Source organism: Monodelphis domestica, chromosome 8 (genome assembly GCF_027887165.1).
Source record: "Monodelphis domestica isolate mMonDom1 chromosome 8, mMonDom1.pri, whole genome shotgun sequence".
Lineage (NCBI taxonomy): Eukaryota > Metazoa > Chordata > Mammalia > Didelphimorphia > Didelphidae > Monodelphis > Monodelphis domestica.
The window spans coordinates 260255776-260274480 of NC_077234.1; the positions used below are offsets into that span (position 1 = coordinate 260255776).

The 18705-nt window shown below is 39.0% G+C and overlaps 1 protein-coding gene across 16 annotated transcripts in view; it reads right to left on the reverse strand.

Moving 5' to 3' along the window:
* Positions 1–18705, reverse strand: part of ROBO2 (roundabout guidance receptor 2) — a 608856-nt gene that overhangs the window by 206366 nt on the left and 383785 nt on the right. For 15 of the 16 annotated variants that reach the window (XM_056807276.1, XM_056807277.1, XM_056807269.1 and 12 more), the window contains exon 6: positions 12977–13104. In XM_056807276.1, coding sequence (XP_056663254.1) covers positions 12977–13104 — 128 coding nt within the window. Of the gene's footprint in view, positions 1–9417; positions 9430–12976; positions 13105–18705 lie in introns of all 16 variants that reach the window. The other variant, XM_056807263.1, reaches the window with a different exon arrangement.

The following is an 18705-nucleotide window of genomic DNA, read 5'->3' on the forward strand; positions in this document are numbered from 1 at the left end:
AAAAGCACTGGTTGTGGTCATGATATGTTTAATCATGAAAGAAGATAAAATGCCGAGATTCTGTTGCCTAATTCACAACAAAATGGACATGAGAGCCGTCTGCAATTTGCAAACGTTGAGGTAAGAGTCAGAATACTTGATTTCACATGATGCCGGCTACTGCCTTGACCAGGTGCCGGGGTTCTTGGGCATTAATTCTGGGAATGATTAAAGTGGCTGTACTAGATTACCTCAAGAAGCCCTTCCAACTCCAAAATCGATGATGCCAGTCCATTGAGTAGCATCTGAGAGACCACGGAGTATGGGAAGAGCAGCAAATGTCCTCCAATTCGCTTAATAGCAATCACACAAGAACCAGGGAAGACGAGAGTGGTCAGTAGCGATGTCCTATTGGTAACAGATTCTCTTCGGTGTAAAAGGGAATTCTTTATTCCTGTTCTCATTTAACCGGGGATCTGGAGGTCCATGTACCATAGAGATGTGTAAAGATATGCCAGTCCACAGGGAAAGGAAGTAGAAACCAGAGAGACAGGAAGTGAGGTCAGGAGGGGTGATAAAAGGCCAGTGCACGGCCTGAGAGGGACTTTTTGACATTTTGGGGGTTGGGAGGTTTTTGGTCATTGGTAGTTGGTCTTGGGGGTTGTTTGCTGGATGGTGTGGGTTGGTGATTAGATGGCGGTTGGGAAATATAGATATATTGATTCTGTCTGCTGAGCTGAGCTGAAGGGCGATCAGCTGGACTTTCTCTAATGGCAGTGAAAGGCAGATATGGGGAGTTATAGGTAGCTACAGGGCAGTTACTTAGGCAATTTCTCTCTCTATCTCTTTCTTCTATTTCCTTCCTTTTACTATATTCTCATTAAAATAAAATTGTTGAAAGCTTCTTTCTTATTTTGTCAAACTCCTAATTTAACCATTACCTTGAATTGGCAAGCTAGGGAGGAGTTTTATTAATTCTTTTAATCATCTGATCTTTTCCCTCACTTTTTATTGAAACTATCCCTAGGCCAAGCTGGGTTAGAAGTTATAAAAACATTAAAATAGTGTCATCTACTGGCAAAAAGTAGAATTGCAGAAAAATTAAAAAAACAAACAGGCGATTGTATGATGCTAAAGATCATGATCCGCGTGAAAGAGCAGTTTCCTGCTTATCTCAAACAGCTCCCACTCCTGGAAAGCATTACTTTATTACATTATTATATCATTTCTCCTTTTACCTATGAGGAAAGCATTACTGAGCTCACACAATTTTAGATTGTCTTCATTTATTACCATTTTGGAGTGTAATTGTACTGATGGGATACTTTGAAATTTATCCATCCCCCCCAAGAAAAAACTAAACTATATCTTGAGTCATCTCAAGATGCAGAAGGGAGATTCTACCCAGTCTTTGCAACACATCCAATATGGGGTTCATCATCATCACACTGCTTAGTGCAGAAATGCCCCGGAACCCCAGAAATGTGACCAAAGGAACCTAGATGGATGATGATACTTGGGAGGGGAAGGAACTTCAAAGAATCTGGAGGTGAATTTTAAAACATTTCAGATTCCATTGCCTTACTGAAGTTAACTGTTTCAGTTTGTTCCCCTCCAAATAGTGAAGAAGTCTCTATAATGCAGCTAATTGGAGAAAAGGACTCTTGAATTCTGTGCCTGTATTCTGTCATGCTTATTATATTTGCTGATTGTTTGCTTTAAAATTTAATTTTGTTTTTTTAAGTTCATATATTAGTCCAATCTAATATCTTCTGTTACATTATGTCATTTTCAGCTATTGTGTTTTGGTCACTAGCTATATGAGCTGTTACACTGTCTTTATTTGTACCTCCCTATGTCTGGATTGGGCAAAAGTTCATAAACAACTTGGACAAAACCTTTTCCATGGCAAAACCATAGGTCTTTATGGATGCTAGGTTTGTTACCAGATCCATCCAGGTCACATGTTGCCTAAACAGCCTTTTGCTCCTTATTGTCTTTGTTAATTGTCTCATAGATGATGATGGATGGACTCCATCAAACTGGTTACAACCCATATACAACCTTTGAAGAATTTAATGATATCAGACATCTAGGAGCACCACTACGTTTGACTCATCATTTGCCTACCTTTGACTTGTGTGTAACAAGGGTCCATTTAGTAGTTGAAGTGAAGTATATTTATAAAAATGTAATGGATGAGACATCAGAAGTGATTTTCACTTTTGTATTCCTTGCCTCCACATTACAATGGATGGGATATATAAATACATGCCTTTTATAGCTGTCACAGTCTCATTCCAGAGGAGGGAGGTTTCCCAAGGGACCTGGTTACCCAGTGATGGGTTATAATCTCATCTAGGAGGTGGGAAGTTTTTCCTAGGGGACTTGGTAACCCCTGGATGGTTCCCAGAGAGAGTATTTCCCACAGAGCCTGGTGGATCCTGGATGGTTTTTATATTTGTAATTCTTCAGTTTACTCTACCCTTCCACTGGAATGATCTAGATTCATGGTGACATTTTAGACCCAAAAGGTTTTTATCAGCAGTACAGAGGGTTGTTTTTTTGTTTGTTTGTTTCTGGACTCTCCTGCCAAATTTTGAAATGATGGCAGTAATACTTTGTTAGAAATATCTAGGCTAAGGTTGAAAGATAAACTAGATCTGGAGAACTTTAAATGCCACTCAGCAAATGGTTACAGAGACTCATGTGAATCCTAATGATAATGGATTTGTTTGCTATTGTCATTAAATGTGCTCTTATGATTTTGGGGATTGTAATTTTATGTGGTATTTGTTAGATTTAAATTCATATCTCCAGATTCTTATTTTCCATAGAGCATAATTTCTATTAAAAAATCCAAGGTTTAGGATTGTATTATTTGTAATTTGGGGATTATATTTCATAAAATCCAAGATTTAACATTTTTGAGAAATTAAAGGAAAAGAAACTCACTACTAACTCCTTGAATTGAGGAAAATGAACTGTTTTAAGGAGACGTCATAATGAAACCGACACTGCATCAGGAGATCTAGGATGGATTGATGGAACTGAAGGAGGCTGAATGCATTTAATGAAGGTAAACTTCTATGCCAAAGGGAATTGCCCTCTAATTGGCTTTCTGTCAATGTGCCTATCTACCACTGGTTTTGCTTCTTTCTCTCTTTTCCTCAGAAAGTGTAACATTGTAGGCACCTTTAAGTAGAAGATGTTTAGAGGTGGAAGATAGTTCTGTTCAAATGCTTCATTGGGGAGATTGGTCTCCCAAGGCATCTCAGAGGGGATTATAAAAGGGAATTTCTCCTTTACTAGTCTCATTAAAGCTGAATTTCTTAAAAGCTGCTCTCTCTCTCTCTCTCTTTTTTTTTTTCCAAATTCCTAATTTAACCTCTACATAGGCAAATAGAGAGGGTTTTTTGGTCAGGATTAAAAAGAAGTGACCACAGCAATAGTTCTCCCTGGCTCCCAGTGGTAGAAAGTGCTCGTCTTAAAACGTGTGAAATGGGAAAAATAGGAGAAAAATGTACTGTTGAAAATTATAGTGTTCCGACTATATTGTGAATAAACTAGTCTAATGTCAGCCTCCTTGAGAACTTAAACACCATTTACAAATTGACTCTGTGGGAAAATGCATTTAGTCTCAAAACACCTACTTCTCAATGGTTCCAGAATGGAGGGCTACCTTTATTTTTAAAGTGAAAAATACGACCATTTTCTGCACAAATTCTAACTCTCAATCGTAAACACTAAATTAAATACTGCCACCCGCCCATCGTGTGTCAGGGAGCTTTGGCGGGCTACCTTTTCTCCTTAAGGAACTGCGAAATGGGGGAGTTTTATAATGCCTGAGTTCTACAGATCATTTTACTCTCTTGGAGCACGCTATGAATTTAGAATGTGACAAATCACTAAATCCGTCTATTTTAAAACATCTCATCATGACGAGAGAACCTCTTAGTTTTAATCATCGGAGAGTGAACATCTTGAAAGAGCATTTACATAGTCCTAAGATCGTACTAAAAAGAGAAAATGGAGCACGTATTTTTAAAAAGAAAAAAAGGGAAACCAGTGAAAAAAGAGTTCTTAAAATAAACGGTGAGACAAGACATCCACTCACTTAACCTGTCAAGATGTCATGATTGGAACGTCAGCACTTGAGCTAAATTCAGCAGGCCCATCATAGCCCATTATCTCATTTTGAAAAGACAGCCAGAAAATGCCAATCTTGCTCTCTAATGCCAGTCAGAAAGACAAAACCTCAGAAGAGCGTCATCGTACGGTTTTAAAATCATTTGCCCGAGTCTTCGACATGCGATTGCAACGCTTCCCAGTGGCGTTCATTCCCGCGTCAGAAGGGGAGCTCTTATTGCCCTGGTCAGGTTTTTACTGGATGTTCTGTTTCTGCTTCTGCTGCCCTTGGAGGGAGGGGATTAAAGATGTGGCTCCACAAATGAACGCTGCCACTTCCAAGGACAGCACACTGGATTCGCTCTCAGCTCATTCCTCTTGAACACCTGGCTCGCTTCCTTGATCTGAGGAAAGTGCCTCCCCTCTGGAGCTCGGTGTGCATTCCAATTTGACCCCACTGCTTCAGAGGACTTCTGGGGCCACTGGCACCCCTAAAGCCCAAGATCACGAGGGCTGCCCATGGACGTGCCAGTGTTGTGCAAAGATCACTACTCGTTCCTTCCTTGAGTTAAGAGCTGAACGAGCACCTTAAACTATTGCGAAGTTTTGCATTTCCAGTTTTTTCTCCCTCAACAGTTACTACATTACGGAGAGCAATCATTTGTTTGGTCACTTTGGAGTCACTTCTGACTCTGTGGGGACACATTTTGGATTATTTCACAAAGACACTGGAGTGGTTGGAAAGTTTCTTCTCTGGTTAATTTTTAAAATGAGGAAACTGAGGCAAACAGGGCGATATATACAGACCCAGACCCAGACCCAGACACACACACACACACACACACACACACACACACACACACACACACACACAAGCCAGATACAGGATAATAATTAAAGGAGAATCAGGAGTAGCTGGGAAAGGCTTCTTTGAAAAAAGATATTTGGAAATTGAACTAAAAGGAAGCCAAGGAAGCCAGCAGGCAGAGCTCAAGAGGGAGAGCACTTCAGGCATGGAGAGCCGGCAGAGAAGGTACCCTGAGCCAAGAGATGGAATTTCTTCCTTGTGTAACAGCACAAAAAGTCTTCCTGGATCTAAAAGCTCATGACGGGAAACAAAGGCCCTATTAAAGAATATGAACTCGACCTTCTCAGAGGGTTGCAACTCCTGCAGGATGTACTCAAGCGCATTCACGTGGATGACAGACACAATTAATCCACGCTGACTTAAAGAGACCTTCCCTTAACGAGAAGCCAGTTGGATCTTAGGTGGCAAACGTGCCGGCGAGTAATTGGAGAAAAATGTCCACGTTTTCCTCCAGTTTGAGCCTGGTTGGCTGCTTGAGCCCATTCCCACCCATTGCACTCAGGCTCCATTTGGGACGTTGGCTGCTGTTGGGGAATAGCATATGGCAGGCAAGATGCAAATCAGAGCGGGGCTCCGCTCTAGAGCGTGGCAGCTGGCGGATTCCAGAGTTCTGTTCCAAATGACTCACTGTTTGGAGTCGCTGCAGGAAAAGATGTGCTGCTCATCTCCAAAAGTGATGTTCTTTTTATTGATGAGACGATCAAACACTTCCCACAGACACGGAGAGAACAAGATAGCCATCCCTTGGCTCGACCCTCAATCAAGTGATCCTTCCTCAAAGGAGCAAGTTAATATTCGAGTCGTTACGGTGGTCAGGTGTTTTACATAAATACTTTTTGTAGAGCCTAAAAGATACATCAGCACGGAAGAAATATTGAAGAAGCTGAAACTTGAGGGACACCTACGTGGCTCAGTGGATGGAGAGGCAGGTCTGTGGGGGGGTGGAATCCTGGGTTCGAATCTGGCCTCAAACACTTTCCAGCTGTGTGACCCTGACCAGGTCACTTGACCCCCTACCCCCACTGCCTAGCCCTCACCACTTTTCTGCCTTAGAATGCACCTCACTGATTTTAAGACAGAAGGGAAGGGTTTTGGGGAAAAATAGAAGTTGAAACTTGCATGGACCAAAGTGGCAAAGGTCATAACAATCCAGGAAGTCCCCTAGATTGTGAATAAAGCAGTTCTGAGGTGCAAGAACAAAGGAAGGGAAGTACAGAAAGGGGCTCCCCAAACAGGAAAACGTGCCTCACTTCACTGGCGTCCTCTGGTTCTCGCAAGCTCAGGTGAGGATTTTAGCTCGCAGAATCTGCTCCCTCCACGGCTCTGCCAAGCTCACATCTATGGAGATGCTCCCTCGCGTGTCTCCTCGTCTGTCCTCGGGAGCAATGGCCCAAAATGGAGCAGTCAGGCTCACCCGGCATGGCTCCGGCGACTCACTCAGAAAGCCAGATGAGGAAGGAGCTCCCATTGGAGAGCGCAAACACAAAACACGTGACTGACTTCATAGTTTCTGCTAAAATGAACGCGATGGCAGGACACGGCCGAGTAAGTCAGCCATTTTGTACAACTGAAACCTATTGCTCCCCTCATGGAGTCTCGCCAGGGTATTCCTGGAGAAAAATCTAGCCAGTTGCCTTCGCATTGGTGGAAGAGGCTTCCCTGACAATAAGTGTACAAGCAAGGAACAGCCAAAAGACACGCTTCTTCAGAGGCTCCGATCACAGGATAGGCACTCATCGTGTCTACACTGGCAGGTTAAGAGTTCAGGCTCCTACAAGATTCCACGTGAGGGTGGAAAAGAGGTGATCCAAAGCCAAGAGGAAAATATAAAATACGTATCTTTTATTCATCTTTCCTTCGATCCCATGATGACAATATCTCCACATTGCAAGCAGAACTCCATTTCAAAGGTGCAGACGTCAAGTGAAGGTGAAGCACAATTTTTCGTGTTTCCATTACCCTTTTGGAAGTCATGTGACAGATTCAGTGAAATCCCGGAATGCTTGGATGGAAATTTAATGCCAATTTGAACATTTTAGTCAATTAGCAATTTAAAAGTGAGTTTCAAATTTAAGGAGGAAAAAGAAAGATCCATTTTGAATGTCTTGTCGGTTTGGATCTTCATCTACATTCGATTTCCTAATTTGTGTTGCACACCTAGATTTGTTCTGTGGCCCGGGAATCCGTGTTACATTGCACATCCCACGGGTAGAACTCATCTCCCAAAAGCCCTGCTAAACCATTCTATTTGGGGCAAATTCTGACTGTGTGTGCAAAACTGGAGTTCTTGTAGATGAGGCTTTACAGATGCGGTCAGCAGGCACTTGGGAAGGTTCTCTGCTTTTAGACAAGTCAGCCTACTTCATCCTCTTCCTACGCAAGGTCATTTATTTAGCCAGCGTAAACAGAACAAGACTGTAAGGGAAACACTTTCTCGTTTTTAGGGAGCAGCTCAAGCTTTTAATTTTACCAGTCCCGAATGGCTAAAACACCTCTGATGCTTAGGAGGATTTTGTGACGGGTACTGGTCAATACGAGACTGAATTTCAGATTCTAGAAGCAATGAATCATGCTAATGGAAGCCAAAGGATGTTCCTTAGATCAGGGACAGCTCGAGGGTGCCCATCCCGAGAGGCCTCTTGAACTGGTGTTCACATGTAATCTAAAGTGTTATTGTCATCTCCATACATTGTCCCAGCCAGCTCTGTTCATGCTCCTTCCTGCATCCCTTCATGTGGCCAGAAGTTCCTAATTGGAACATGAGCGATGGCTTGGAACAGGCAGGAACAGGAGCCTGGCGGGCCATCTTCTTCTCTCGGGGTGCACGTCAGGTGCTCTGTTGAAGCCTCCCTGAGTCTCCCTCCTCCAATATTCTCAGTCAGCTCCATCTGGATGGCTCCTTTGCACTTCACCGTCTGCCGACCATCATTCCCTCTTATTCAATAGAAGACCCAAAGAAGGGGCCGCGTTGTTTTGTCTCCCTCTTCTCAGGGCTGCTGACCTGGATGTCCGCGCTACACCTTGGGACCAGAGAAGGCCCAGCCTTTCTCATGTACCGAATAGGGGAAGCCTACGAAGGCCAGTCGGCACACCGGGCATTCTAGGGCTCCAGGACTGTAAACAGCCTTTGCTCGTGTTGTCGAGTGAACAGTAATGACTGATACAAACGCCGTGGCAAGAAACACAAATGCCTGGGAAGCGTCACAAGCTGCCAAAGAGCTGCTGGTCAACAGATCAAGGCACGAGTGGAGAAAAGTTGAGGACACTAAAAACGGCATTAGCTTTTGCCAGTTACAGGGACATCACTTGGCTCATTTACCATCTAGATCTCTGGAGCATCCATTTACTTTAATGAATTCACGGATTTATTGGCATCATTATTTCAATTTCGTTATGCTTAATAGATTGGCCATGAAAATTCCAAATGATTAAGTATAGATGAGCAAACGAGGATCAATCAATAGCATCACAATATTCTTAAATGATTTTTTCATCTTAACTTATTGTTCTCTAAGGTTATATTTAATTAGTATTCATAAGGGATAATTAAAGTTCCCACATTTAAGATAAATTTTGTTACTAATAAATCATCAAAAGAATATTAATTTGGGAGGGGGCAGCTGGGAAGCTCAGTAGATGGAGAGCCAGGCCTAGAGATGGGAGGTCCTGGGTTGCAATCTGGCCTCAGACCCTTCCCAGCTGTGTGATCCTGAGCAAGTCACTTAACCCCCATGGCCTAGTCCTTACAGCTCTTCTGCCTTGGAACCACTATACTACTTTACATATAAAGTATTGATTCCAAGATGGAAGATGAGTTTTTAAAGGAATATTAACTGAGTGCTCACTAGTGCAAGCCCGTTGTTTGAAGACATTTGAAAAACAAAGAACATTTATTTTTTTATTCCCAAAGTAATGACCACTTTCAGCCCCACTTTAATTCAGTAAGTAACCTTTCACGCTAACATTAAGGTGGTGTGAATGTGATTCCTGAAGCATTTCCCATAAATCATTGTAAAAACATGCATGCAACCAGCATAGACTCAGCTGAAATACTTCAGAACTACAAGAAGCGGACAGCTACGGAGCCTCTTCATGAACCCTGAGTACAGCCACTCTCTTAAGAGAACCTGCTGACTATGAGCCACTGGGCTTTGGACACACTTCTCAGAACTAGAAGGCAAATCGATCTTCTCGTTAAGCAAATTCAATCACAGGCCTTTTTTTTTGGCACCAAATGAATAGCTTCGATGGCAGAACCACTCCATGGAGTTTCTTTAAAGGGATGGAAATGTCCAAATAACTTTATCTGTGGCCAAGCCCTCCTCTATTATGCAGATATTACACAGCATGGGTGAACACATTCCATTCATTCAAATATTGCTTGCATGAACATGAAGCAGTGCACAAAGCCATGCCAAATGGATAGAAGGATGGTTACTTACCAACAGGGCGGGCTGTAGACATTACAATGGTGTGGTGAGAATATAAAAAAGAAATTCAAAAAAAGAAAATCGTCAGAATGCAGGATGAGGAATGTTCACTCTAAGAATGGACAGTAACGTGATTTGAAACTTAAAAACCTAAGTTGGAGCAGAGTTTTAGATGACTCCTTTTTAAAAAAATAATCCCCCTTTTCTTTGAAAGATGAACATCTGAGCTAGCTCCACAGTCGACAGCTATCTTGGCTAATGCTATGAATGCTGTCAGAATGAACTGCATGGTCCCACCAAAATACTTATTCAAGTTAACAACTAACCAAGGCCATATGAAAAAGGAAGACGTCACTGTCGATTTTAGTGCCAATTGTATTCCAAATATGGCGACCAAGAAATGTTTGCAAAGCTATTGGAAAGCTCCTGACACTGCTTTGCACTTCCTGATAAGAGCACATCGTTTTCATCCACTGAGAGAATTGACAGAAATAGAGCACAGTCTGGAAGCACCTTAGACATTTCCATTTAGGCCCTTCCAAGTGGATGTTTAGTTAAATTCTGCTTTAGGGGAACTCTAGGAAAAGCCATGACTGACCAATGGATTCTTCTCATAGCATGACCGACTTTAAAATTGCTCCCAGTGATCTCATGATTACTGCAATAAACATCTTACTGGATAATATTATTACTCGAATTCTGTTCCTATTATGAAATGCAGGGAAGTTACAAGAGACCATCTGCAGAAGACATTCCAGAAAATGGAAATAAAGTGGACCATGCTCATCAATAAATTAGCAGTGATAATGCTGGATAAACTTGGCAAAATTCAGCTTCCTTATTTTCTCTTCCTGAAGAGAAGTCCTAGCAACATCAATACTTTCAAAGCAAATTTCTTTTCTTCCCCATGCCAGGGGAAAGCCTTCTCACCTCCCCCTGGGTGCTCCACTAAACCTGGAAAGAGCTTGTCTCAGTTTGGGTCTTCATTTTTAATAGGTGGCAAATGCACCCCTGGAGAAGACCCCGTGTGCTTTACATGGCCTGGATTGCAGGATCACATGATAGTGTTCCCTATTGCTTCAAGGAGTGCAGCGTAAATTCTGCATTTTGCGACTGTTCTAAACACCTCGATTGACTGGTTTCCACAGAAGAGATCTCTCACCCCCAGACCCTGCATTCACTTGCACACGTCTAGCACAAGTGAAAACGCTCCTGTTGTTATCTGAATAGCCTGTGTGGGAGGAGGAGATGCAGTTATAGACGTTTGTGAGTACAGATTTATGAAAACGTTTTCTTCCTCCTATTTTGGAGTGCTTAGTCTTGCATGAATTCTTAGGAGCAAAATGAGCCCTAAACTAGGCTATGCAGTGACGGCACAGGCATTTTGGGAGAGGTAAGTTAATGAGGATAGATGGCACTAAAAATATCCCCCTTAAAATAAAATCCATTTTATTAGTTTACTATAGGCTTGAATTAAACTAAAATGAATAAGAAAATGTTTTATAAAATGTAGCACTCATTCCAAAATCTCCTCATGAAGCAAAAGTAATTAGATGTCATGGCAAGTAAATTTGGGGATCTCATCATAACCATTTTATAAATTAAATATTTATTTAAAGAAATAAACCGAGCATATGTTGTTAGCATTTGTTTTAGTGCCAAACACTGCAAATGGAAAGCTACTTTCTTTTATTCAATAAGTTAAAGAAGGAGAATTTACTTTGAATATAGTTAGTATACTCAATTTGTTTTTTCAGAGTTTTGAACAAAAACCTTATGGAGGACTAGAAATCAGTTTTCAGATCACATGAGCAGGGACCATTGACTAGACCCTTGAAAGAAGAAAGGGAGGGAGGCATGTTAGAAAGAACAGTGGACTAGTCCAAAAGTTCTAAATTCTAGTCTTATCTGTCATTAACCAATTATGGAAACTTATGAAGTTGCTTTACCTCTAGGATGTGAATTTCCTTACCGATGAAAGGAGAAGGTTGAACTACATGGTCTCCAACTTTTTTCTCCATTAGAAATTCTATGATACCTACCACGTTTGCCTAGCAAAAGAAAGCCACTGGCAAGAAAGATGTACCTACTTAATTACTTTTCTTCAACATGTTCATTCAAAAAATGGATTCACGTTCTCAAATCAACTGCCATATTTGTGTTTTAATGGGCTAAGGAGAAAAATGGGTGGATGAGTGAAAACAGGAGTCCGGATTGAAGTGGCATGACATGGTGGAATATGTTCAAGAAAGGTTTGTTGTCTCCTTTCCCAAGAGGAAGCTCTTATCTGTTCTGGAAAAACAATGGAACTGATAGGATTCAGTCTTACTGAACCACGTAGAGTGCTGGTACTGGAAGCACCACTATAATTCTTGTAAAAAAAATGGAGCCAACATAATCTCTTCATCTTTCTTGACTATGTTGAGCATATAAATATAGAGATGGGAAAAGTTCATGGTTATACAGATGTGATTGGGATGTGGGGGCTGGGGAAGAAATCTGGCTTATTGATACCTGAAAAAATGAAGTCATAGCCATTACCTATTAGATGGCCTCTACCATAAATACCAAGTAATATGAATCAGAAAAACAGCAGTTAGTTCAAGGGATAAAATATGTTGGAAGCTTTGGATGAAGTTCTAGAACTTTCAATGTATCAACAACAATTGTCTAAATGACCCTGACTTGGACCCTTGGAATATTTCCGCTTTTATGTGAGTCCAGTGGTAAAAAGAGGGAGCAGCAAATTGATTCTAGTTCAGCCTAAGGTCAAGCATCATGATCTGTTTTCTCTCCTCTCTGGGGGACTTTATGAATATGTTTTATCATCAGGACGGAGGATGACTTGGAAAAGTAAAAGCCTCATTTCATTGGGTAAAATGTTGTGATATTGAAAAGTCATGAACAAGAAATCTATGAAAATACACTAGCAAAAATGTTCCTAACTGTTGAAATAAGAGGGCAAGAAGAAACTTAATGGCAGGGGCTAGAACAGAAAGAACAATGGCAATGAGTTCATTGGTTTTTTATTTATTTTTAATAAAACCCTTCCATTCATGTATAGAATAAATACCCATTTCTAAGGTAACAGAGTGGTAAGGGCTAGGCACTTGGAATTAAGTGACTTACCCAGGGTCACATGCCAAGGAAGTGTCTGAGTCTAGATTTGAAACAAGAACTTCCTATCTCCAGGGCTGGCTCTGGATCTACTGCATCAGGTGGCTGCTCTGACTAGTTTAAATGTTATTTACAACGAGTTGATGGAATATTAGATTTACTTTGAACATTTTCATGCTAATAAAATGAGTTTGCAAGTTAAACATAAAGAAATGGCTTCCAAATTTTGAAGGGATGCTCTTTTCACCAAGACTCTCAGCCTGTGCACAGTTCTGGCAATCCATTTCATGAAGGAAAACTGACTTATGAAATACGGGCAGTTAAACTTGGTCATGAGCCCAATTTCTGAGTAAGGGTGAGCATGCACTCAATGGGGTCTGGACGTTACCCAATGGCTGCGCTTAGCAATGGGTTGCACATTGTTCTCTGGACTAAGAAACCTGGAGGCACTCACCTCTCACCGTGAGCGTAGCCGATGCTTCAACTCTTCCCACCCGATTCTCAGCAATACACACGTAGGTGCCTTCATCAGAGCTCAGCGCCTTCTTAATCCTCAGCGTGTGATCCTCCTTGACGTCAACCCTAAAGAGGAAGGAGAGATTCTGAGAACCGCGCATCCGCTTGCTGGTGTGCGATTTGTAGGGCCCTTTGGATGGCTCCACCGGCGATCGTGGAAGGGTTGTCATGGCATCGCGCAGCGGCCAGAAAACCTGGACAGGAATAGAATGGGTCTGGCACGTCCTTGCCCTGTTAGAGCCTCATCACTAACTCACAGATTACAGACACCGACTACTGCTGTGCACTGCTCTAACCACTCAGGATTCAGAGGAAGAACGGCAAACAGCATCTCACAGGCAGGGCTGAGAGACCACAGACGAGTGTTTGTAGAGATACACAGGATGGCAACATTAATTCACTAAAGCTCTTGTCCTACATTTATTTCTACATTTGTCGATGGCATGTTTCTGTTGAAATAACTCACAAAGTGAATTATTCTATATTATAATATATTCAAACATAATCTATAGATATTATAGATACGCATGCATGCTAGCAAATGGTAATAACCAGCTCCAGGAAAGGACACAGTACATGCCTTTCAGTTTAATCCTCAGGATGAACATTTTCCGTATTAGTTTAAGACAATCAAAACAAATAAAACCAAGGACTGATTTTAACCTTTTCCCGTCTTCTTGGTTTAGCTGAGAAATTAGTTTAAAATCTAAAATTTATCTTGATAAAAAATAGCTACTTTTCAGCATGGTAAAGTTCTACTTCCACTGGCTACCATCTACCCACAACACAACAAGAAAGAACAGAGAAGAAGACATTACTAGTGAGGACATTTTAGTTGAAAAATGGAATGATTTTGATTATAAAATTCGTCAGTCTGGTTGATATGAATGCATTCTTTGTTGCCAGGCTTGATTACCGACAGTCTACAATCGTGTGCTGACAGTCCCTACCCTTTAGACACATATTTTTCTGATAGGAAACCCTGTTGAAAAATGAAACCCAATCAGATTTGGCCCCTGGACAACATGTGCTATCATCACTGTACCATGAATTGAGATTGATTGGTAACCAGCTGTAAGCAAATGGAAAAAGGAGCTTTGTCGTTTTATAAAAAAAGGTAAGAAAACAAAGGGGGGGGGAGTATGTGAAAATCAATACCATCTGTTTGGCTAAATAGAGAATAAAGCAAACTAATTAATCCCTACGACTTTAAACAAGTTTATATTTAGGGTTCAAATTCAATATTCAATTATCTTTAGATTTTTAATTAAAATAATTTTTGTTTGTACTCTGTTCCTTCTTCATTTCTTCTGGAACACTATTTTATTTATCTTATTACTGGGAAATATATTCATTTTATTTTTAAAATCTAGAGCAATTTAGTGATTTAATAATTATGTCAGAATTCTTTTCAAATAAGTATTATTGATGTTTTTTTCTTCCAAAAGCATCATAGTTATAGACAGTATTTTCTCTCTCATTCCAGTAGCTTTTAAGGAGGAAAAAACTGGCATGTTGACCAACATCCTGAAAAAATATGAAAATATAAACAGTGAGCAACAAATGTAGACCTTCCACTTCCACAAAGGGAAGGGCTGGGAAGGTCCCAGCATGGTCATATCCTTTCATTCAGGTTTGATGTTTATAACTTTGTTACACTTACTTCTGATTTTTTTATGTCATATTTACCTCCATTTATACTGTTGTAGTCATTTTGTATATTATTCTTCTGGCTTGATTTACTTCGTCCAGGATCCACCAGGCAATATAGATCATTTAAGGCTTCTCTGTATTAATCATATACAAATATATATATATATATATATATATATATATGTATGTTCTCATAGGCCATTCCTAGTCCATTACATTCATGTAACAATTTGTTTAGTAATTCCACAGTTGATGGTCATCTGTTTTGTTTTCTATACTACACAGATATGTTTGCACATGTGAAACTTCTTTTCTTAACAACTTTCTTGAGGCATAACTGCAGCATTGAAGTTTCTGAATCAAAAGGTAGTTACTTTGGCAGAACTCTTGTGCAGATGGAAAATTTGCCTCGCCTGAGCTCCATTCCCAGCATCCTTTTAAGTTCTGTCCTCATTTTATGGAAAGATGCTGGGGAGATAAATTTGGCTGAGACCCAGCTGCAGGCTCCTTCCTCGGAGCTTGTGCTTTTGGCAAAGGGCTGCAGGTGTGAGTCTCCGGCTCTCTTTGCTCTGCTCACTTGACTGAAAGAACCCTTTTTCCTTTTTCTTCTCTTGTGACTTATGATGAACACATTCTATATTTTTAAATACTAGAAGTATTCATTCATTTTTACTCCTACACTATAACAGGACTTCCAAAGAACTGAGACCATTTCACAGACCTATCAACGATGCTTCAGTATGCCCATCATTCTACAACCCCTCCAATGTGGAATACTGCCATTTTTTGTCATCTCCAAAAATTTGAAAGTTACGAAATGAAATCTCAGGATTATACTGATTTACATTTTTCTTATTATTAGTGATTCAGACTATTTTTCCTGTGTTGGGGAATACTTCACTATCCTTATGATTTTCACCATATATCTATTGGGGAATGATTATTAGTCATGCATTATACAATTTTCATCTTTTATTCCAAACACTTTTCAGAGAAATGTGATACTTAGTTTTTTCCCCTATTTGACCTTTTCCCTTCTTTTTGTAGTTGTTTTATCCATGCAGAAGTTTTTCAATTCTTGCAATCAATTATTTTATCTTTTATAATTTTATTTATCTCTTGTTTGGGTAAGATTATATCTACTACCTACAACTATGAGAGAAATATTATGCTTCTTTTTAAACTTTTTCTAGTATGATCTTTTATTTTAGGATCATGTATCCATTTAACTTAGGGATCTAGTTAAAGTGTTGGTCTAAGCTTAATTTCTGCCTGACTGATTTCTATTTTTCCAGCAGTTCTTTCAAATCAAATAAGGATTCTTTTCCCCCTTAGATAATTGTATTTCCCCCGTTATTAAACAATCCATTATTGAGTTTCATTGTGATCTCTCTTTTCACGTCCATTCCACTGATCTACATTATTTTTTAAGAACTTACCTTCTGTCTTAGAATAAATACTAAGTTTTGGTTCCATAGTAGAAGAGTGATAAGGACTACACAATGGGGGTTAAGTGACTTGCCCAGGGTCACAAAACCAGGAAGTGTAACAGGCCAGATTTGAAGCCAAGACCCTAAGCCACCTTGATCTCTACTTTTTTTAAACCAGTAACAAATACATTGATGAATACTGTTTTAAATATAGTTTGAGGTCTGCAAGTACTATTTCATTCAGCTCTATATCTTTTCATTATTTCCTTTGATATTCTGGATCTTGTTTTTCCAAATGAATTTTGTCATTGTTTTAAAGCATTCTATGAAGAGTCCTGTTGGTAATTCAATTGATATAGCATTAAAATTATAAATTAACTTTGGTAACATTGTCATTTCTATTATATTGGCATGAGCTCCATGAGCACTGAATATTTTTAAGTTATTTTCTATTTATTTGAGGAACATTTTATAATTAAGTTATCACAAACCTTTGTTGTGCTTCATTTGGTCAATCTCCAGGTATTTGATATATTTTGTTGGTTTTTTAATGGAATTTCCTTTTTCTCTTTTGCTTCTTGTATTCTATTATTCTTAAACTGAACTCTTACTGACAATGAATCTCATTTCATTCTCAAGAACTCATCAGTGTTCTTGAGATTAATGCAATCAGCACAAGGCCATCTACAAAGGAGAATATGTGGAGAACCTCAAGAATTACAGGGGATCTTGCTTCCAATTGGACACTACAGTAATGACCCTCAGTGGAAAAGTCATTATAAAGTTTAAACTTTACTTGAACTTGTTGTTATTGTATTTCCTAAAGAACTTTTAAAAATCTTAACACACATATGGAAAACAGTGTTGGAAGAGAGGCCTTAAAGGTACATTTTTACTACAAAATCAAATGCTTTCTATACTTATAGCAATAAGCATTAGTAGGATCTTACTGTCTCTAAATTTTAGTTAATCTGTGTTCTAAAGACGTATCCTACTGTAGACATAAAATTATGTTCCTTCTTTCATCTCCAATGAGAATACCCTTAGTATATGTGTAAATGCTTATCAGAATGATTTTCTGGAGATGGAATATAAGCATATGTCAGTATTTATTGATATATTTTATCATCTTTTAATTTGGTATTCATTTTACTCTTTTTTTTTGCTTTTCTTAATGATCGTATCTTTTCTTTCAAATATTTTGGGAATCAATTCTTTGAAGTCATCAAAATTGAATGTTCTTTCAGATATCCTCTATGTATGACTGATCTAGTACTACTCTTCAACACAACATTTTTTAAAGTCATTGCTACTTCTTTATTCATTATACTGGGGACTTTAATGTGAGATTCCAAATGTGGTGATTTCAGTTTAACTGATTAAGACAATATTAAAATTCTACAAATTAGGCATTTTTAAAATGGTGTACAATGTACTCAATAAATTTAAAATGAATACGTTTGAGTAAATTTCATTGCTTTTCAAAATATTTCTTTTGCTAATATTTGCTATATTTAGAGAACTGGACTTAAAATCAAATCAATCTTTGGTTGAAGTCCTGATGTTCTGGTCTGGACTCATCTCTCTACCACTTTGGCTTTGTTATAAGAATAAGAACAAAATCAACTAGAGGTATACTCAATGTGTCCATCTTTGTTCAAAAATTTACTCTTCCTGTAGCTAAATAAATATCCATTTGTTAACCACTGAATAATCTAAATTATATAATTTTGTTGTAGTATCAAATCTACACTAAAAGGAGACTCATCTGAATCTGGCCCAGCCCATGAAAATTAACATATTGTGGAATGTTTTTAAATGATATTTTATTTTATATATTTTTTACAAATTACATGTAATAAATTTCCACAAAAATTTTCCAAAGTTTAGGGTCCAAATTGTTTCCCTTCCTTCCTTCCCTTCCCTCTCCCAAAGCTCACAAGCAATTCAAGTTGGGTTATACATGTATTATCACACAAAACATATTTCCATATGTTTTATATATAATATTATATATCATAATATACATTATATTTATATTATAATTATTATGTTTATTTTATTTTATATATATATATTATATTTATATTAGAATTATATAAAACCAATATCCCCAAACATATACCCAAATAAACAAGTGAAAACTGTTATGTTTTCATCTGCATTTCTATTCTAACAGTTCTTTGCTGGAGGTAGATAGCATTCTTTACTATAAGTCCCTTAGGATTGACTTGGATCATTGTATTGGTGAGAGTAGCTAAGTCTATCACAACAGATCATTCCATAATACTGCTGTTACGGTATACAATGTTATCTGGGTTCTGCTTATTTCATGCTAGATCAGTTCATGTAGGTCTTTCCAGCTCTTTATGAAATTATCCTGTTAATCATTTCTTATAGCACAATAATATGCCTTCATCATCCTATGCCAAAATTTGTTCAGCCATCATGCAATTGATGGACATCCCTTCATTTCAAATTATTTGCCACCACAAAGAGAACTTCTAAGAATATTTCTGTACAAAGAGGTCCTCTCCCCAACCTTTTCTGTCTCTTTGGGATACAGATCTAACAGTGGTATTAG